Source organism: Mytilus californianus, unplaced genomic scaffold (assembly GCF_021869535.1).
Source record: "Mytilus californianus isolate M0D057914Y unplaced genomic scaffold, xbMytCali1.0.p SCAF_4, whole genome shotgun sequence".
NCBI classification, from domain to species: domain Eukaryota; kingdom Metazoa; phylum Mollusca; class Bivalvia; order Mytilida; family Mytilidae; genus Mytilus; species Mytilus californianus.
The window spans coordinates 31,386,805-31,409,709 of NW_026262690.1; the positions used below are offsets into that span (position 1 = coordinate 31,386,805).

The window sequence follows — 22,905 nt, forward strand, 5'->3', positions numbered from 1 at the left end:
CTTTTTAATTATCTTAAACTGGATTCCTGTTTGATAATGACACAAATTTTGCTGTGTTAAATGCAACCAAGTTCAAGTTCACAAATTCAAAAGTTGGAGGGTAAAAGAATGAAAAGTTGTGTGTTGGAACACAATGCTGCAAGGGTCAAACAACTACAATATTGAAATATGAGAAAATATGGCTCAAGTAGAGTGAAGTTAATTTTTACACTTTTAAGATGAAATTTTTGATCTGTTTGCCAATATATTTAGTAATCATTTAATTCAACAATAGTGCATAATCTTACTCATTATTTGTTCATAACTCTTTTAATTTCATCTAATCAACATTTTTGCCCATCTACATATATAACACAATTTCTAGCTTGGATAAATCACAGCTTCCCCATTCATTTCAAAAGTCAACTTTTTCTAAATGAATATATTCCATGCATTTTCTTTGTTCTTTGTTGTTGAGATTCAAAACTAAACAATTGACTCAGTTGTGTATTTGAATATACACTTACATTTTGTATATTTTTAGATTCCTACTAGAAAATATTTTTTTCTATATGGAATTTTGAAAAGTTCCTGCCAGGTTTTCTAGTAGGAATTTTATTTTCCCGCCAAATTATTCCTGCTAATTTGCATATTCCTGGTAGGAATATATAAAATTCCTACTAAAAAATTCCTACTATGATAATTTAAATTTTTCGGCTATTTTCTGTATGGATTCCTACTACTGTCTGACTGGAATATAACTCTTTTCTGGTAGGAATTCAATTCAATATTCCTACTATATTCCGTGTACTTGCTGTGTGGAATATTTCATACAGGATTAATGATGTATCAAATTATACTTGTATGAAGTGAATTATTTCCCTTGAACGCATGTGTATAGTGACTGGAATGATATACAATGTCTTTAGTGTGTCATGTTTACTTACAATTTAATTATATTAAATGTTTCCATAAGAATTTAGTGCTTTTTCAAGACAATGAAGTGCCTTTCAGCGTCTCATGTAAACAAAGTTTTGATCGTGCCTAAAAGAAGTGTTCCAGCCCCATGCCAGTAAAAAATACATTTCAAAAGCGAAAAACTGTTGCTGATCTTTATAGATAATGTTAATCTAGAACCAGCTGTGATAACTAGGTATTTATAAAAGACAACTAACCTTCATTTTCTCAATTTCCTCTGGTGTACAAGATTCAATCATGCATAAATCAGTCTGACAACTTCTAAAATTCATCTTATAAATTGGGTCAAGAGGCATAATTGATTTCCCATAGGCGGTAATGGTAACTTTTTCTTCTGTAGCTCAGTCCATATCATAAACTTTGATATGTATGATGGCTTGTTTCGAAGCTGAGACATTTTCACAAATGTGGTTAAATTTTCGGGGTACAAAGGGAGATTCATTTTTCCATAAATTAGCATACCCCGAAAATCCTTTCGTGATGCGGCTCCTTGTGGTAAAAAATCCCTTTTTTTACACAATAAGTTCTTTGAAAATTTAATACTTTGAATACATTTAATAGCTCCATAGTTTTTACACATTTAATCTATCCTCTACTTTCCAAATCAACACAAATGGTTAAGCTCAGTCACTTGTTAAAAATAGAAACATGTCCAATATCACTACACAGAGATTTTTTGTTTACACACAACTTTTGTGTTCCTCAATTAGAGGTGCATTAGGGATATTGACCCAACTGATTGATGTAGGTGTTGATTAAACCCTACTTTAAGAACACTTGACTAAAATCATGGTGGCCAGTTTTTTTATACGAAGGAAGTCGGAATACCCAAAGTGAACTATCTACCTTTGACAGAAAAACTTTCAAGTGAAACCTAATCAATTACTGGTATAAATGCTTGCATCAAGTTGACCATGCTGAGACAAATGTATGGAATTATAGAAAATTTAATTTGAATCAACAGTATTTGTAGATTTTTATGTTTAGTATAGTCAGTTTTGGTTGAGACATGAGTATTATTAAAGAATATTATTTTTGGAAGAAAAAAATACATCTAAATCAATAATGGGACAGAGCAGGCTGGGTTGGTGTGGGCTGCTTTCATGGTAATTCAAGTAACCTTTTATGCATCTTCTTCAACCTAAGAGCTATCAGCTCTTTGATTTTCGCAAGCCAGTTACATGTTTAAGGGTCAGCTATCAATCAAAGGTTCAAAACACACATACATTTATTCTGGCTATAGATAGAAATGAAGAGTAAGTAGAAATAAGATTGATAATCTTTTACAACAAAAAATGCTATTATTTTGATACCAAAAAATGTTTTAGGGTCAGCTTCAAACATAAAGTCAGACAGGAGGCAGGAAACAAACTTTTTATATGATCTTATATAATGGTAGTGGTGAACAAATTTGCTTATTTTCAAAGAATAATCACTTGTTAAATCTATACATTTTTATATTTAACTTGATTGTTTTCTATAGTTTATTCCTGTGTTGTTACAAGTAAGGTTAATAGCACTGAAATGCGTACATCGTTTCAAATAAGATATGGACAGTTTTGATTTTAGCAAAATTTATTTCACTGACAAAGTAAGTGTAAATTTAATAGAAACTAACCCATTATATAGTATATTATCCATGTAGTTTTCTTTTTTTTAATTTCCAGAAAAACTGATGATTTTTTAAGTCGATTGGAAAGGAAGCCAAATGACAGACAACATGGTAAGATTGTTTGATGAAAAATGCAGCAGAGCTGAACAGTTACCATATTCACTAGTATATACATCCACATTAAGCAAATATGATGTTCACTGCTTGGTTTGGGTCCAGTTGACTTGACTTCAGTTTAGCATCATTCTTTTTTACGTTTGACTTGCAATTATATATATTGAAAAAAGTAAAATAACAAAAATACCGAGGAAAATTCAAAACAGAAAGTCCCTAATCAAATGGCAAAAGCAAAAGCTCAAACACATCAAACAAATGGACAACAACTGCTATATTCCTGACTTGGAACATGCATTTTCATATGTAGAAAGTGGTGGATTAAACCTGGTTTCACAGGTAGCTTAACCTCTCACTTATATGACATTCGCACAAAATTCCATTATATTGACAACAATGTGTGAACAAAACAAACAGACATAATAGGTAAAAATGTCAAAAATAGGGGTACAGCAGTTGACATTGTGTTATAATCTTAATCACTATAAAAACAAACAAATATGTCAACAAAGACAAACAAAAAGGCATATAGACAAAGCACATAAGCAAAAACAAAAGACAAAAATTTACCATAACACAATAACACAATGAGGAAATGTTTAAGTTCCGAGTCACATCAAATGGATATTACCAAAATTAGACTAAAGAGTAAAAGTAATAATTTACAAAGACAAATCAAAGAACACTATAACACGTAATTTAGATGATAAACAAGGTCAGTACCTAGAATCTATACTTCAAGACCATAAAGTATTATTGTGAAGTTGATACGGTATATTTATATGAAGTTTTAACACAATAATTGTTTAGAAATATGACCCTAGAGTGTAAATGTTCACTATAAAAAAGTTAAGACCATAAATCAGTAAAAAGCAGAAAAATAAAAAAAGTATATTTTGTTCTTATAAATGTCTTTTGATTACGAAGAAGTTTTGTTCAAGTTTCATAAAATTCCATGAAGTTTTGACAAAAAATATCTTAACCACAGCCTGACCCTTAATGGTGATGACACAGAGGGAATGAAGTTGTTATGTCTTGCTTCCACAACTTTGTTTTATATTCTAATCCATTTGTCAGATTCTTAAGACCAACATTCACTGTACACTATAGCTAGGCGTGAGGATGCATGAAAAAATATGTGCTTCCAACCAAAAGATGATCATCCTTACCCACACTTCAATCTTAATTGAACCTAGTGGTGTTTACAGTTTATATTCTAAAAAAATGATATATACTAGATTGCAAAAAAGATTTTCATATAACTTGATATATAGATTCGCTAAGAAAAGTCTTGTTCTCTGACCTTGATTTATGTGGTAAAGATTTTAATGATTTTATTAAATTTTTTTTTGCATCATTGTCAGGAGAAAACATGCAAAGATTCTTCTATCAAATATTTGTGAAAATCTGAAACTTTAATTTTAAAGAAGTCCAGAGAAAGTTTGAAGGATAATGAATACAATAATCCTACCAATTTTTTGAGTAGTACAGGAACATAGCATGCTTTTTGCTTTATCTAAATTTGCATTGTTTGATTTATTTGTCATACAAGTGAGATGTTTAGCTAGCTATAAAACCAGGTTTAATCCACCATTTTCTACATAAGGATATGCCTGAACCAAGTCAGGAATATGATAGTTTGATGTGTTTGAGCTTTTAACTTGCCATTTGAATTTGGACTTTCTGTTTTGAATTTTCCTTGGAGTTAGGTATTTTTGTTATTTTAATTTTTGTTAGATATTCAAAAGAACCCAAATTGAAGTATAATTTTCTATTTGAATACATTTGGATATCCAAGTATGGGAAGAAATGGTTTACTTTTTACAAATTGTGATTTGGATGGAGAGTTGTCTCATTGGCACTCATACCCCATCCTCTTATATCTATAAAAGATAAAATGAATCAGCATTACCTTATACCATAGAAAAACCTTAGAGACTGTCATAACCAACAAGTAGTAAGTTTATGTTTGTCATGGGTTTATGTGGACAATAATAAATATTGACTGGTTGGTGTATTTGCTTTCATTGACACTAACTTACTAATGTCCAATAGGAAATGTATGCTTCTTAAAAAAACACAATGCAGACAATGTGAAAATAAGAAGATGTGATATGATTGGCAATAAGACAACTTTCTACCAGAGACCAAATGACAAATGAAATTGACAACTATAGGTCACCCTACAGCCTTCACCAATGAGCGAAACCAATACTGCAAAGTCAGCTATAAAAGTCCCCAAAATGACAAATGTAAAACCATTCAAATGTGAAAACGGCCTATGTCCATTTTGTGTGCATATAATATGGCTTTAATGGTATTTTATGCTGTAGTGATTATAACAGTATAAAATGCATAGGTTTGTTGTATGGTTTGTATGTCCTAAAACTGGGACCAGTGTTCTTCTTTTTTGTAGTTGTTGTTGATGCTTAGTAGCTTGTGAGACAGGTAATAAAAAATATATATATGAAATGTTGATTCCTAGATGTATAAGTATGAATAAGTTTGATATAATTTTATAGGACCATGGTTGCATTATGATATTCAAGTTGTCAGGGAAATTGTAAAACTTTTGGATTGTTTTTTATAAAATATGCATGAAAAGTCAAAATATTGGTTTGTGAGTTTTTCTCTAACAGGTCCATCAGGTAGAGTAGGATTCATGCCTTATTGTCAGTGATTTTCAGATCTAGGAATCAGTGGCTCTTTTCACAAAAAAATTTAAGAGTAAAAATACTTGTAAGTCATGCACATTTCAGTATAACTTATGATCAGTTTTAATCGTAAGATTTTTTGTGAAAAGAGTAACAGGTTTATGCTTTTGAATTAAGTCTGTTTTACAGAAATTACTCAGCAGGTTAACAACAACAAATATTGTCATATATAGTTTCTGTGATTTGCAAAATATATATTTGAATAAATTAACCTTCATAATAAAACACGTATTCACAAAGTGCTGTAATCAGGTGCAAACATTTAGTGAAGCAGGTATGATATCTGTGTAGAAAAATATTTCCATTTAAAGAAAATTTTAATATGTTTACAAGTGATATTTTTTATTGCTATTTTCCTGATTATACACAAAAACAATCTTCCGCTTTTGTCTTTCACACTTTTTAATGTGAGATTATAAAGCAATGATGCATATGATTTTCATCAAATTTTCTAGTACACATGATCCCACTGACCAATCAATACTAGTACATTGTACTATAATAGAAAGAACATGAAATGTAAAAATAATATATAATATAATTTTGAAAGAAACTACTGTGGCTTCTACAACAGATGGCCTTAGTCTATAAAGGTTTACATTCAAAATAATGTGCCATCATGAAGCTACCAACTTAAAATGCATCCCAGTGTTATTTTTTTTAAATTGATATTCAAAGCATATAGTGCAAAAAGTTTACAAATGTGTATAGAATGATTTTAAAGACTGTATGTTTTTGTATAGAAACTTGTAAGTATGTGGCATTCTGATAAAATTCATCTGAACTTTGCCTCATTTGGAAAGTTCATTTCTTAGGTCTTTCCACTTTCCCTGGAAAGACCTATTGCTTTTGTTCTGATTAATTTTTTTTTCTTGCGCAGTATTACTGTTTCACAAGATGTCGCTTTAATATTTGGTATATGATATCGAACAGTTGTTACGCTTTTGAAACTTACCCTGTTTACCAGAACACTTTTTCTTGTAGGAGTTATCTCCCCAAACACAGTTTTTCTTGTGACCCCTACTCCTCTGCAACCGTAAAAGAAGCAGACAAATTTATTTTAACAAATTGCTCGCTATATCTTAAGGATGTGGAGTTTGTTTTTGACCCAAGCATTCTGGAGACTCCATATGAGAGTTATTTCCTCTTATGCATTTGATTTAAGTGATATGCATTGCTAACTGGTAAACCATAAGTGATAGAGACCTAGAATCTTTGATTTGAGGTCCTTGGTCCACAAAAAAGAAAATAAGGTCAAGGTCTAAGGTCAAGGTCATTTTTTAAATTTAGATTTTGGCTTATTTTCACTTCTTTTCAAAAACTGTATAAGATATCGACAAAATATTTTTTACTAAATTGTTAGTTGCGACATGTAGTAACACATACATATTGGTTGAAAGGGTACATGACATTAAATCACAGTTTTTTCCCCTATTATATTTAAAATTACGCGTCTGGTGATATAACTCATTAACCAAATAGAATATTGATCTAGTGTCTTTTGATTTGAGGTCCTTGGTTTATGACCTTGAAATTGAGGTCAAGGTTATAGGTAAATTTGATGTTCTAAACTTTGACCTTTGCTTTTACTTTATATGTATACATAATAAAGCTATGGGACTTTCTGTAATAGGTTGCAAGCCATTTGACCTTGAAAAAGCCAACCGGAAGTGACCTTGTGTAAATCTGGAAGTAGCTTTTTTTTGTACTTATTTAATGTAAAAGTATATAGAACGATATATTTTTGGAATCAGTGTCAAGTAAACTAAAATGATAGCAGAAATTCATTTTTCAAACCGGAAGTAACAAATTATCTCCCTTATTTCAAACAAAATTGTATAGAAGCCATATATTTTTGGAATCAGTATACAATAATCTAACATTTGACATGTTAAACTGGATTTTATTATTTTCATATCAAATATAATATTATATCGTTTCGGGCGGAAATGTGAAGCAAAATATTGTCCTATGAAATATCGTCCCCCAAGACAATATTTCATGATTTTGTTTCATGAAAATTTGTCCCTATCTATGAAATAATGTCCAGAGAAGGACAGATTTCCATATGAAATTTTGTCTATATACAGACAATATTTTATAGATGAATAGGATGAAATTTTGTCTTGTTAAAGGGAGGTTAAACAAGGTTATATATTGTGTACATTGAGACAATATTTCATAGATGGGTTGTCATGTCATTTTGTATGATGAAAGGGAGGTTATACATATTTAATATTTAAGATAATAATATCATTAAACATATGGTGTTTAATTTGATTGATATTCATATCAAACAAACTTGCATAATTAATTCATGCAGCAATTTATGGGTATACAAATACTTTTCATGAAAAATAGTGAAAATATTTTAGAAATGCTCACCATGAATTTCATGGCAGAGGATTTATTATCATGGACAGTATTTCATAGTGAAATATTGTCCAGAAAGAGGAGACAAAATTTCATGGACAAGGACACTATTTCATAATGAAATATTGTCCTGGACAGTATAACATTATGAAATAATGTCCGCGGACAATATTTTATATGAAATTTATTCCAACGGACTATATTTCATGGGGGACATTATTTTATGTTACAGAAAGACCTTCAATTGTTCTCTGAACAATTGGTTTTTAGCTCCCCTTGCTTAAAGGGCCAAGTGAGCTTTTCTCATCATTTGGCGTCCATCGTCGTCGTCGTTAACTTTTTACATTTTGAACTTCTTCTAGAGAACCACTGAATGGAATGAAACTAAACATGGCATGAATGTTCCTTATGAGGTGCTGACCAAGTGTTGTCACTTTGAAGCCGATCCATCTTCCAAGATGGCCGCCAGAGAGGGACTAAGTTTAACATAGGACCCTATGGGAAATACATACAAATGTCTTCTTTTAGAGAACCACTGAATGGAATGAAATAAAACATGGCATGAATGTTCCTTATGAGGTGCTGACCAAGTGTTGTAACTTTGTAGGCGATCCATCATCCCAGATGGCCACCAGAGGGGGACTTCGTTTAACATTGGACCCTATGGACAATCCATACAAACGTCTTCTTTTAGAGAATCACTTAATGGAATGAAACAAACATGGCATGAATGTTCTTTATGAGGTGCTGACCAAGTGTTGTTATTTTGTAGCCAATCAATCATCTGAAATGGCTGGCAGCGGGGAACTTAGTTTAACAAAGGATCCTATGTGAAATACATACAAAAGTCTTCTTTTGAAGAACCACTGAATGGAATGAAATAAAACATAGCATGAATGTTTTTAATGAGGTGCTGACCAAGTGTTGTTACTTTGTAACAAATCCATCTACCTAGATGGCTGCCAACGGGGGACTTAGTTTAAGAAAGGACCCTATGCGAAATATTAACAAATGTCTTCTTCTAGAAAACCCCTTAATGGATTGAAACCAAACATGATATGAATGTTTCTTTAGAGGAGCTAAACAAGTGTTGTTACTTTGTAGCTGATTTGTCATCCAAGATGACTGCCAGCAGGGAGAGTAAGTTTAACATAGGACCCTATCAAATGTTTTCTTCTAGAGAACCACTGAATATAGAATGAAACCAAACATGACATGAATGTTCCTTATGAGTTGCTGACCAAGTGTTGTTACTTTGTAGCCGAACCATCATCCAAGATAACCGCTAGCAGGGGACTTAGTTTAACATAAGTCTCTATGGGAAATACATAGAAATGCTTCTTCTACAGGAGCACTGAATGGGATGAAACCAAACATGGCATACATGGCATAAATGTTCCTTATGAGGTGCATGAAGTGTTGCTACTTTGTTGCCGATTTACTGTTCAAGATGGCCACCAGGATTTTTTATTAAATTATGGGGCCTATATTAAACCAAATTTGACCTCAATCATTAATAGGGTATCTGTTATGATTTTAATCTATTTTGACATGATTTCCAAAACTAAAGTAGAATCAGGTGAGCGACACAGACTCTTGGGAGCCTCTAGTTAATTAATATTATGTTTTTGTTTGTGATTTGATCAGTATATTACTTGCATTTGCAACAGTACTAATCTGTAGAATGATTACACGATGTGCAAGTACGTTTGACAGAGTTGGTCTAACCTTGACACAATTTTCTTAATATTTTTATCAATAACGTTTTAGTATAAGATCAGGTTTTTTTCGAAATATTGTATACAGTAGGTCAAATATATTTAGTGTACATGTTTGTGTGATTAGGGTCATTTGACCGTGACCTCGTTATCGTTGATGATTACTTTACATGTCCATTTGCCTGGATCCATCTAACTTTTACCTGATTTTAATTGTTTATTTTTTTTCAACGTTAAGATGTCTTGATTAGGGCAGTGTGGTAGTCATGATATGTCATAAATTAATCATATTCTGTTTTATAAATTTTTTAAATGACAGCAGTCATCTGATCTTGACTCCTTTCTATCGGTCGTAAACAGTTGTTACAGTGTTGATTTCATTTTGTTTTCTCGTGTTTTAATATTTGACTTAATTTTTATTTGATTTTAAACGTGTAAACTAATTTTTATTGGATTTAAAACGTGTACTATAAACTACAAAAACTTTTTTTGTTGGCGTCTTTGTCAAATTTACTATCAACTATAATAATTTTTTTGTTGGCGTCCTTGTTAGATTTATTTGTAAAGGTATTTGAATTATTTAGTCAGTTGTGTTGCGTGTCTGTGATACATGTTTACACAACTTTGGCTGCTGAATCTCAATTATTGTCGCATTTACCTAATATGTCTGTTTGGGTGGCTCACCCAATTTTGTCAATATCACGGATCTATAAACGTCTGTCATACAAGTGGGGGCTTTAGCTAGCTATAAAACCTGGTTTAACCCACCAGTTTCTTCGGAAAATGTCTGTACCAAGTCAAGGATATGGCAGTTGTTTTACTGTCGATCCATTGGTTGATAAAGTCCAAGGTTTGAATTTGTCAGTTTTATGGACTTATTCTGAATTTACCTTGGATATATTTGTTTATTCTTTTTTATGGTTTGATGAATTGACTAATGATCATTTTTATTTGGGAAGAAGATTTTCAAGTCTTTTGAAATTTTATACTGCTGGCAGGTTATGAAACCATTGAACCGTTTCCAGTAGTGTTTCTGTATTCCTTTCTGTGCTCTACAACTTATAACTTCCATGCCTCGTCTCGACACCGATTTGTACACGTGATCAGTTGCATGGTTGTAAAATTGCGTCAGAGAAAGAAATATACCATTAGGCTTAAAAACAATCACTCATGTTAGTTTTCTAGATTCTCATGTTTTAATGTTTTGATATCTCCTTGTTTATTTACGTTAATTTTTACATTCCATTTTACTTATCTTCATTCTTACGTAATATTCTAAATTTTCTATCGACTGTAACCGGATGTTTTTAAAGTAGATTTGGAAGACCGTTGACTAGATTTTAAGTACACTGACAATTTGGCCCGACTACTACTCGATCCTCCTTATAAATATCAAACTTTTACCTCTTAAAAAGAAATCTCTAACGATTTTAAAAGATATCATCATTAACACACATTTAGAGCCAGTTTGCAGACGCTACTCTCTTCGTTGAAAATGATATTTCTCTTATTTATAGAGTGACCAAATTGTCTCCCGGAGTTCTCAAAGGACAATCGGAATTCATAAAAGTGGCGGCTATGTTTACTCGCTTTTAGCGTCTTCATCAATTTGGTTGTATCATTTTTAGTTTCATTATCTGAACGAACCAGGCAAACTTTTAAAGTTGCGTGTTTTCTAAAAATGGTTTAACTTTGTAGACCGCTTACCAAAGCTATACAGAAACAAGAAAATAGGATGATAGGATAGTCCAAGCGGCTGCTCTTGTTTTTTAAACTGTTCACTTAAACAGTACTGAATTCAATTTTGAAAGAAGTACATTGGAAGTCATACCTTTGTATTCAGTTCACAATATAATTTGAATCATCAGTATTCGAATATTTATATATTTAGTTTAATCTGTTTTGGTGGAGACATGTGCAAGCTTATTATATTGTAAGGAAAAAAATATGTCGAAAGCAACAATGGCACAGAGTAGGTGCATGGGTTGGTGTGGTCTGCTTTCATTGTAATTCAAGTTATTAGTCCCCTACCGACGAAGTCGAAGGGACTTTTGGTTTTGTACTTTGTCCGTCTGTCCGCCTGTCTGTCCATCCGTCAGTCCGGAAAATCAGTTTTCCACATTTTTTTCCTTCGTTCTTGAAGGTATTGATTTGATATTTGGTATATAGTTTTGCCATGACAAGTTATAGATTAAGTTCGAATTTTGTTCCGGTCTGATGATTTAGTCCAGAGTTATGGACCATAAGTCTGGACCATATCTAATGTTAGAGTACTATGTTAAACCATATTTCTGTACAAAGGGAGATAACTAATTTTTTTAAAGACATTCTTTGGTAAATTATTTGAAGATTTTTTTGGCGGGTTTGTTTGTTATTTTGTATAAAATAATTTTCTGAATGCTGTATATATATATAAAAAAATATGAAGTGAAATCCTTTAATTAGATAATAATCTTTTTTAATTAATGTATATATTACATTACATTGTATAATAAAAATTGTTAACATTTTATAGATAAGTTACAAATCTATATTAGTTTGTGACAAATAAAAGAAAACATATTTGGAACTACTAATTATATTAGATTATAATTTGAAAATAGATATACACTGAATTACATCATATCTAATTTTAGAGAACTATTAATCATATCTAATGTTAAAGTGTTTTCCACACTTTTTTTCATCATGCTTGAAGATATTGATTGATAATTGGTATATAGTTTTATCATGACAAGTTATACAGATAAAGTTCGAAATTTTGTTTTGGTCTGATAATTTTGTGCAGAGTTATGGTCCTTGGACTTGAAAAATTCACTCATTTATTCAGTTTTCCACACTGTTTTTATACGACCGCAAAAAAATTTTGTGGTCGTATATTGGTATGACGTTGGCGTCGTCGTCGTCGTCCGGCGTCGTCGTCCGAATACACAATGGTTTTCGCACTCTAACTTTAGTTTAAGTGAATGGATCTCTATGAAATTTTACCATAAGGTTCAATACCACAATAGGAAGGTGGGGATTGATTTTGGGGGTTATGGTACCAACAGTTAAATAATTAGGGGCCAAAAAGGGGCAGAAAATAAACATTTTTGTAACTTCCAGACATAACTTGTGTGTTATTGTATGGATCTCTTTGACATTGTACTACAAGATTCCATATCACAAAGGGTCGATGATGGGATTGATTTTGGGGTTAATTTCCTCGAAATTTTAGGAATAAGGGGCTAAAAGGGGGCAAAAAACAAGCATTTTTCTAGTTTCATGACAATAACTTGTGTGTAAGTGTATGGATCTTTCTGAAATTTTACTACAAGGTTCCATTTCGCAAAGGGAAAGCTGGAATTGAGTTTTGTGGTAATTGCCCAAAACGTTTAGTAATAAGGGGCCTAAAAAGGGGTGAAAAATAAGCATTTTTTAGTTTCTAGACAATAACTTGTGTTCAAGTGTATGGATCTCTCTAAAATTGTATTACAAGGTACCATACCACAAAGGCAAGGCTGTTATTGAGCTTGGTTTGGGGGGGAAGGGGGGGTGATGAATCATAGGGGGGGGGGGGGGGTAAAAAAAGGGGTAATTATTTTTTTTCGTTTAAGGAATAAGGGGAAAAAAGGTTAAAAAACTAGGGTTTCCATTTTAATAGACAAATAATTGAGTAAAGAACATTATTTAAAAGCAGTGTAAGGTTGGTAATTCAAACTCATTTAAATATCTCACCTGCACTATGTTTGAATTATATAAATTGGAAATTTGCCAATTATTTTAGTATAATAAACTTCATTGGAAATTTGCCAATTTTATATTGGAAATTTACCAATAGTTTGTTTATTTTTAGCTATGACTATGATGTCATTTTCTATTTAATTTTAAGGTTACAAATTAATTTCAGTTTTAAATATTATTGTAAAATGTTTGCCCAAAACATTTATTAAAAAGGGGGCAAAAATAAGCATTTTTTTAGTTTCCAGATATTAAATTGTGTTCAAGTGTATGGATTTCTCTGAAATTGTACTTAAAGGTACCATACCACAAAGGGAAGTGGGTCAAAAAATTTGGGGGGGGGGATTTTTTTTCCTTTTTTTTTTCTTTAAAATTTTCCATTTTAAGTTGGTTAATTCTGATCACAAAGAGAAAGTTGGAATTGAGTTTGGGGGATAATTGCTCAAATGTTTAGGAATAAGGGGCTAAAAAAGGGGTTAAAAATAAGCATTTTTTTTTAGTTTCCAACAATTAATTGTGTTTAAGTAATTGGATCTCTGTGAAATTGTACTGCAAGGTACCATACCACAAACTGAAGGCTGGGATTGAGTTTGGGGGGGCGTGATGTGTGAAAATTTTCCACTTAAAGTTGGTTAATTATTTCTGATTTAGATATAAAAGCAAATAATAATGATGTGGTTTGATTTTATCAAAAACTTAAATTGAAGTTATGTATATTGTAAATTTAGGTTACATTGGAATTTAAGAATTGGCTTTGGGGTAGGGTTATGGCTCAAACCTTTAAATAATAAGGGAAAAAAAGGTGAAAAAACAAGGGTTTCCAGGTTAATAGACAAATAAGTACAAAACATTATTTAAAAGCAGTGTAAGGTTGGTAATTCAAACTCATTTAAATATCTCACTTACACTGCTTTTAAATTATGTAAATTGGAAATTTGCCAATAACTTTATTGTTAATAAATGCATTGGAAATTTGCCAACAATTTTAGTATAATAAACTTCATTGGAAATTTGCCAATATAAAATTTTGCTGATGAAGGTTTTTTGTTTACCTTTAGCCTTGACTATGAAGTCATTTTCTATTTTTATAGCCTTATGATGTAGTTGAATTAGTTAATACTTTTATGATGTGTTTAAATGGGGTTTTATGGTTGCAAATTTATTGTTTTAGTTTAATAAACTCCATTTAAAATTTGGTAATAAAAAAAAATTTTGTTTATTTTTAGCTATGATTATGATGTCATTTTCTATTTTACTTTTATGGTTGCAAAGAAATTTTTATTTTTAGATATTACTGTTAAATGATGCTGATTAAGGTTTTTGCTATGTTTAGCCATGACTATGATGTCATTTTCTATTTTAATATCTGTCATGATGTATTTAAATGGGCTTTTATGGTTACAAAGGAATTTTATTTTTAGATATTACTGTAAAATGTTGCTGATTAAGGATTTTGTTTATTTTTAGCCATGACTATGATGTCATTTTCTATTTTAATACCTTTATTATGTAATTTCCATTTTTAGATATTACTGTTAAATGATGCTGATTGAGGGTTTGAATGCTGGGATTGATTTTGGGGGTAATTGCCTCCAAATTTTAGGAATTAGGGGGCAAAAAACAAGCATTTTTCTAGTTTCATGACAATAACTTGTGTGTAAGTGTATGGATATTTATGAAATTGTACTACAAGGTTCCATATCACAAAGGGAAAGCTGGAATTGAGTTTGGGGGTACTTGCCCAAAACGTTTAGGAATAAGGGGCCAAAAATAAGCATTTTTCTAGTTTCCAGACAATAACTTGTGTTCAAGTGTATGGATTTCTCTGAAATTGTACTGCAAGGTACCATACCACAAAGGGAAGGCTGGGATTGTTTTTGGGGGTAATTGTCTCAAAATGTTAGGAATTAGGGGCCATAAAGGGGCAAAAAAACAAGCATTTTTCTAGTTTCATGACAATAACTTGTGTGTAAGTGTATGGATCTTTATGACATTGTACTGCAAGGTTCCATATCACAAAGGGAAAGCTTGGTTTGAGTTTGGGGGTAATTGCCCTAAACTTTTAGGAATTTGGGGCCAAAAAGGTGCAAAAAACCCAAGCATTTTTCTAGTTTCCAGACAATAATTTGTGTTCAAGTGTATGGATCTCTCTGAAATTGTACTGCAAGGTACCATACCACAAAGGGAAGGCTGGGATTGAGTTTGGGGGTGATGAATCATAAGTGGGTTTCAAAAAATTTTGGGGGGGGGATTTTTTTTTTCATTTTTTTTCTTTAAAATTTTCCATTTTAAATTGGTTATTTCTGATTTATATATAAAAGCAAATAATAATGATATGGTTTGAATAGGTAAATTAAAAAATTTTAAGTTCTTAGACTACTTTCATTCTGTGTGAGAAACCTATGCTGTGTCAAATATTTAATTACAATCCAATTTCAGTGCTGTATCAAGCTTGAATGTTGTGTCCATACTTGCCCCAACTGTTCAGGGTTCGACCTCTGCGGTCGTATCAAGCTGCGCCCCAGCGGAGCATTTTATTAGTCATGCTTGAAGATATTGACTTGATATTTTCTTTTTGTTTACACCATGACAAGTTATAGAACAAGTTAGCTTTGTGTTCCAGTATAATGAATATTTACCCGGTAGGGGACTATGTATTGCCATGCAATACTCTCAAAAAGCTTGTTCTTTTATGTATCTTCTTCCCAATCAAAGCTATAAGCTCTTTGATTTATTATGCTGTTTTCACAGTTCTATAATAGATCCGCTTTATTTATTCTGCAGAAAAAAATGTAAGGTACATATGTCTTTATGACTGGGGGCATCTATCCTTTATCTAATTTTCAGGGGTCATTCATCAACATTAAATCATCGTGATTCAATCAGTTTCTTCGCTACTGTAAGTTATATGTCAAATATGTATACATTGTTTATAGAATGATTTGAAGGAGTTCATGTCTGTCTGGTCCATTAATGGTGTTAGTCTTATTCTTTATCCTGTACATATTGATGGTCTTGGTCATATGGAGGTACGAGTTTTAAAATTTAGTTTGTTCACCTTTGATTAAATGACATTTAAGTTTGCCACAGGTATTGCATGCGTATCATTGGAGTTTCCTTGGAGTCATTGTGGTTATATGGATTATGTTCTTAGATGGTGTGCAGGTGCACATTTTACAGTCATATTATGTGCTTTAAAATTAAGGTCACATTGTATCGGAATGGAATTCTGATATTTTTATTTCCTATTAAAATTAAATTGATAGCCAGTTTTATAATATTACAATGTTACGAATCAGAGACATATAATACATAAATATTTCTGGTGTAGTTTTGAAAGAAACTGTGCTTTACAAATTTTCAATAAACAGTTAACCACTCTGACATCCGTTTTTGAAAGTATGTAATAATGACTCTGGATTTGTCCTTCATAGACTTCTTTTGGACATTTGCCATTCAATCACGTAACTTTGACTCAGTTTATTGTACAATGGCAGAAGTTAAGTCACTCAGACTACATTTATTAAATACAAAATGTATGTTAGAATTCCAAACCGAGTATATATAACTTCGCTTCATTACACTAATTTAAATTGGTTTTAATTTAGAAAGCATGAAAGAACTTTGCCAGCTTTACACATAAGAAGGAGTGATTGTTATCTACAACTACAAGGTATTACAGGCTTTAGTTATGATTGTTTGATATGAGATTTGGAATGACATTCATCTGGTGTCTCGGTGGTCGAGTGGTCTTTGTAGTTTTTTTCTACAGGGATCACTATAATATGATAGGATGTGATCCGACTCCCATCTTATTGATAAGGATTGCCTGTTTTCCTGCTGGAGGTCGTTATTTTCTCTTTCCGGATATACCAGCAATAAGTTTGGTCCCCATAATATAACCAAGGTCAATAACAAACAGACAAACAATTCACCCAAAATATTGGAATGCTTTATCTAAGCGACACTTCTGTCTAAGGTAGGTCCTCGGGTTTTCAAATCGATCCACCGTCCGCTTGTCATCGTGTCGTTTTTTTCGGATACTTGTAACCTCTCTGAAGAGACTGAAAAGAAATGTACCACTTTAAGTCCCCACAATTCCATCCTCTTTTATTGATTGAGACAGTACCGAATATGACTTTAACCTGGCTGTGTGCGACAGGACTTCCGTGGAACCTAAGTTCATCGCCGATTATAAAGGGTTTTGGTTGTTTTATAGTAATTTTTGTGGGTATTTTTGTTCTCTTCGTCACATTATTGTCTCTTCATCTTCGGGATTATGATCATCCAATTCTTATCTTCTCCTTCCCTTTATTTTAGAAGAGTTGTACTTTTATACCCGTGATACAGATTATAAAATGTCTCTTCTTATTTTTTTTTTTTTTTTTTTATTCTATTATGATATATATTTATGAGAAAAGGTATGACATATATGACATTTGATTTCGTCAACATTGTATAACTACAGAAGCCTTTGCAGAAATATACACCTCTGTTCAAATATACTAGCAAATGATTGTAGTTCTAGAAATACATGTTTACTTCTTTCAGGTTCAGGCAATACAGAATTCAAACCAAGAGGTTCAGATACCGTTTCATCTACACCTATTGCACCAGTTCAACCTGTCTTTGAAGTTGATACACCAAATTATGCAAGTGGTGTCCATGCATGTAGTGATACCAACATACCTGTTTCAAATGACCTGGACACTTTACATAGTTTGTTCCCACAATATGATATTGCTACTTTACAAGATTTTCTTCAACATAATTCATTGGAAAGTGCTATTGATTTTATAACCTCGCAGAAGTAGTAAATCTTGTGAAGAAACGTTAAGAGTCTATTAACATGTTAACTATTGCGGCAACAGTGCTTATTACATGTATTATAGATGATTTTATAAAGAATGAAGAAAATATTCTGGTGTAGTAAAAATCATTTATATATTAATTCAAACGGTCCCTCTTTTTTTTCATTGTGAGGCAAAAATGAAAATCTTTTGCATCAGTTATTTCTTCTTCCTCGGATTTTATTGCTTGCTTTTATATGTGCAACTTTACAATAGACATATATGCAAGATGAGTTAACATGAAACTATGCATCTGTTTTATAAAAAAGTATTAACAAAAATACCGGACACCAAAGTAAATTCAAAAAGGGGGAAATCCATACAACATCAAACGTGAGACTCTATAAACCAACATTTCCCTACGAAGGTAGGTGATTCTCTCCGAGTACTCCTTTTTCCTAGACCAATAAAAACTGACCGCCATGGAATAGCACAATAGTGTTGAAAGTGGTGTTTAACACAACTCAATCAATCAATCAATCTATAAACCAATGGAACAAATGGTAAACAACGTCATATTCCTGTTAATTTTTGTAAAAATTAACTGCAAGTTTGATGAAAAATGATAGCCATATTGTGTACTCTTATCCAACACCACTGTGATGTGGATAGTAATAACGTCAAGTCTAAGATGTCACATTAAATTAATTCTTATCTTTTGACACAGACAACTCTTACAACACTCTTCATATACATGCTATCAAGGTGTTTATGTATTTATGAGTAGGACAATCATATTTTTTATACGACCGCAAAAAATTTTTGCGGTCGTATATTGGTATGACGTTGGCGTCGTCGTCGTCGTCGTCCGAAGACACATTGGTTTTCGCACTCTAACTTTAGTTTAAGTGAATGGATCTCTATGAAATTTTACCATAAGGTTCAATACCACAAAAGGAAGGTTGGGATTGATTTTGGGGGTTATGGTACCAACAGTTAAGGAATTAGGGGCCAAATATAAGCATTTTTGTAACTTCCAGACACAACTTGTGTGTTAGTGAATGGATCTCTCTGACATTGTACCACAAGGTTCCATATCACACAGGGAATGCTGGGATTGATTTTGGGGGTAATTGCCTCAAAATATTAGGAATTAGGGGCCAAAAAAGGGGCAAAAAATAAGCGTTTTTCTAGTTTCATGACAATAACTTGTGTGTAAGTGTATGGATCTTTATGAAATTGTACTACAAGGTTTCATATTACAAAGGGAAAGCTGGGTTTGAGTTTGTGGGTAATTGCCTCAAACGTTTAGGAAATTGGGGCATAAAAGGGGCCAAAAATAAGCATTTTTCTAGTTTCCAGACAATAACTTGTGTTCAAGTGTATGGATCTCTCTGAAATTGTACTGCAAGGTACCATACCACAAAGGGAAGGCTGGGATTGATTTAAGGGGTAATTGCTTCAAAATTTTAGGGATTAGCGGCCAAAAAAGGGGCAAAAAAAAAAGCATTTTTCTAGTTTCATGACAATAACTTGTGTGTAAGTGTATGGATCTTTATGAAATTGTACTACAAGGTTTCATATTACAAAGGGAAAGCTGGGTTTGAGTTTGGGGGTAATTGCCCCAAACGTTTAGGAATTTGGGGCAAAAAAGGGGCAAAAAATAAGCATTTTTCTAGTTTCCAGACAATAACTTGTGTTCAAGTGTATGGATCTCTCTGAAATTGTACTGCAAGGTACCATACCACAAAGGGAAGGCTGGGATTGATCTTGGGGGTAATTGCTTCAAATTTTAGGAATTAGGGGGCAAAAAAAGGGACAAAAAACAAGCATTTTTCTAGTTTCAGGACAATAACTTGTGTGTAAGTGTATGGATCTTTCTGAAATTGTACTATAAGGTTCCATATCACAAAGGGAAAGCTGGGTTTGAGTTTGGGGGTAATTGCCCTAAACGTGTAGTAATTTGGGGCCAAAAAGGCGCCAAAAAAAAAGCATTTTTCTAGTTTCCAGACAATATCTGAAATTGTACTGCAGATACCATACCACAAAGGAAGGCTGGGATTGAGTTTGAGGGTGATGAATCATAAGGGGGTTCAAAAAATTTGGGGTGGGGGGGGGGGGGTTTCTTTAAAATTGTCCATTTTAATTTGGTTATTTCGGATTAATATATAAAAGCAAATAATATAGATCTGGTTTGAATAGGTAAATTAAAAGTTTTTAAGTTCTTAGACCACATTCATTCTGTGTCAGAAACCTGTGATGTGTCAAATATTTAATCACAATCCAAATTCAGTGCTGTATCAAGCTTGAATGTTGTGTCCATACTTGCCCCAACTGTTCAGGGTTCGACCTCTGCGGTCGTATCAAGCTGCGCTCAGCGGAGCATTGTATTAATATATAAATAAGGAGGTGTGGTATGATTGCCAATGAGACAACTATCCACCAAAGTTCAAATGAAGTGGATGTGAGCACCTATAGGTGACCATACGGCCTTTAACAATGAGAAAAATCCATAGCTTATAGTCGGCTCAAAAAGGACCAGACATGAAAAATATGAAACGATTCAATTGAGAAAACTAAAGGCCTAATTTAGAACAAAAAATTTACGAAAAACAAAAATGACAGACATTAACCAACAACAACCACCGAACAACAGGCTCCTAACTCGATACAGGCACTTACAGAAAGTCAAATTTTGAAATATTTTATTGCCTAAATAGGATTGTATACAAGTTATAACAATTTTAAAACAGAGTTCTGTCCAAATAATTATTACATACAAAAATCCAAGATGACAGCAAAAATATGTAAACACAATAAGAAAAACTTAACAGTAAATGAATTATGCATTAACTATATGTGTTATTCAGGAAAGAAACAGACTTGGATACAAGTATATTTCACAATGCAAAAATTATAATCATAGCATTGTTTTGTATGGCTTATAAAATATGTATATTTATGAAAAAAGATTATGTTAGTGTTTACAACCTAAATACTCGTATGTTATAGAGAAATAACAAAATATAAAAAGTGGATAATATCTTTCAATGCACAGCCCTAAGCCCAACTTTTTTTTCAAATAAGCTCTATATAAATCAGATTTATTTTGGGAAGTACATCTGTTTCTTTGTGAGTAAAATATTTTCCATAATGTGATATTTAAATTATAAAGTCACTTTTGTCTTAATTTAGAGATGACTGAATTAATCTTAAATATACTGCCACTGAACACCTTGCGTGAATTGTAGAGGAAAGATATGATTTAAAAATAGGTTTCCAATGGACATAAAAGGAGTTGATAGTATTATGATAATTCAGTCTAATTAAATTAGATCTTTCAGGTTGCTCTGTAGTAGATTTAATCATAAAAGTATACCAAATCATATGAATTTGGAGACACTATCGTTAATTTATTATGAATCTGAACCTTTAATGAAACTTGATTTTTAGCTCAAAAATGTTAGCTGAAGAGATATATTATTCCCCTCCATGATTTTTTGATATTGACGAAATTTTAGCTTAGAAATTGTTTGCGTGTAGTTTATATGCTGCAGTCACATACCCTGATGAATAAACAACGAATTCAGAAATCTTATTTGAAATAATTATTTTTTTTAGATTCATAGAACCCAAAAAAGCTGTTATATAGATTTTACTAAATGTACAATATATTCATAGTAACAAGTTTGAATGACACATACATCCCAATTGTATCTAATAATTTATATATATAAAGAAATAATTTCTGTAATAATACTATGGGATACTCATACAAGATGCAGTTTTGGAAAATAAAACAAAAGGAAGAGCCAAATAAAAAAAACTCATAAAAAGTAATCCAAATGGATGGGATGTCATGTCCTAGGTCAGAAATTCTGTGAAAAGTATTGAACAGACAACACATATTTTAATTAAAAAACTTTAAAATTAAAGTTTACAAAGTTGTGAAATTAAACTTTAATATTTTTTTTGTTGATTAAGAATTTCATCTCATGGTTTATTTTCTTTGTTACAATAATTAAGTTATTGTTATGTTTAGAAGTATAATTTAGTTTTGAAATATGATGTAAACAATATTTGTTACTACTTTTTTTAATCAGTATATATATATGGCTGAATTTATTAAAACTGAAATAAATTTGAAATTATTGCACAGTTTTAGTTTGTGTTTGGTTTTTGACAAGAAAATAATTTGGAAATGATTTGAATGACAATTTGAAAAAATTATATTACCTACACAATATTTTCATCGAGATGAGAGGTAACAGAAACGAATATGGTAACAAATTCTTAGCAAAAAAAAATAATACTAAGTAATCATAAATTTTCATCACGTTGGATTTTATCATAGATTTTTAGGACACAAATTCAAACCTTTATGCATAATTAAGAAAAAAACCTATTAATTTAAAAAAAGATATCATACAAGGATATCTTTGGTTGTAAATATCATAAAGTTACAATTGTACATTTAATTTATACTTTCTAATGTTTTTTTTCTGATAAAACAATGAAAAACTTTTTAATATTTTTCTAATCAAACAATTAGAAAAATGTTTCAATATTTTCTAGTTAAAACAATGTAATGAACCAAGCTAAAGGTTTTCACTTCATTAAATAGTTTCATTAGAGAATGAATTATACAAAGTATTTGAAGATTACAAATTTATGGTAAATGTAAAGAAGCATACATTACTACATAGAGCTTGGATTTGTAGAAGGAAATTTAACAAGCATTTAATTGAAACAATAAAAATCGTTGGGATAATAGCAACAACGGTACCAATTTTACTAGATGTGCATATCGAAAATAAATATTAAAAAAATAATTGTCTCTTCAGTGATTATCGAGGCCACTAAATATTTGAAAAACAAAAACTTATACAAATTTTGAAGAGCTGATC

General features: G+C 31.6%; 1 protein-coding gene across 5 annotated transcripts in view; it reads left to right on the top strand.

The window, feature by feature from the left end:
• LOC127737885 (epithelial-stromal interaction protein 1-like) overlaps nt 1-22,156 on the top strand; it is a 37,675-nt gene extending 15,519 nt beyond the window's left edge. For 2 of the 5 annotated variants that reach the window (XM_052248842.1, XM_052248838.1), the window contains exons 7-8: nt 2,625-2,680; nt 17,760-22,156. In XM_052248842.1, the coding sequence (XP_052104802.1) occupies nt 2,625-2,680; nt 17,760-18,022 (319 nt within the window). In that variant the 3' untranslated portion in view covers nt 18,023-22,156. Of the gene's footprint in view, nt 1-2,624; nt 2,681-4,607; nt 4,641-5,099; nt 5,132-16,816; nt 16,882-17,759 lie in introns of all 5 variants that reach the window. The other 3 variants (XM_052248841.1, XM_052248839.1, XM_052248840.1) reach the window with 3 other exon arrangements.
• The last annotated feature ends 749 nt before the right edge of the window (nt 22,157-22,905 follow it).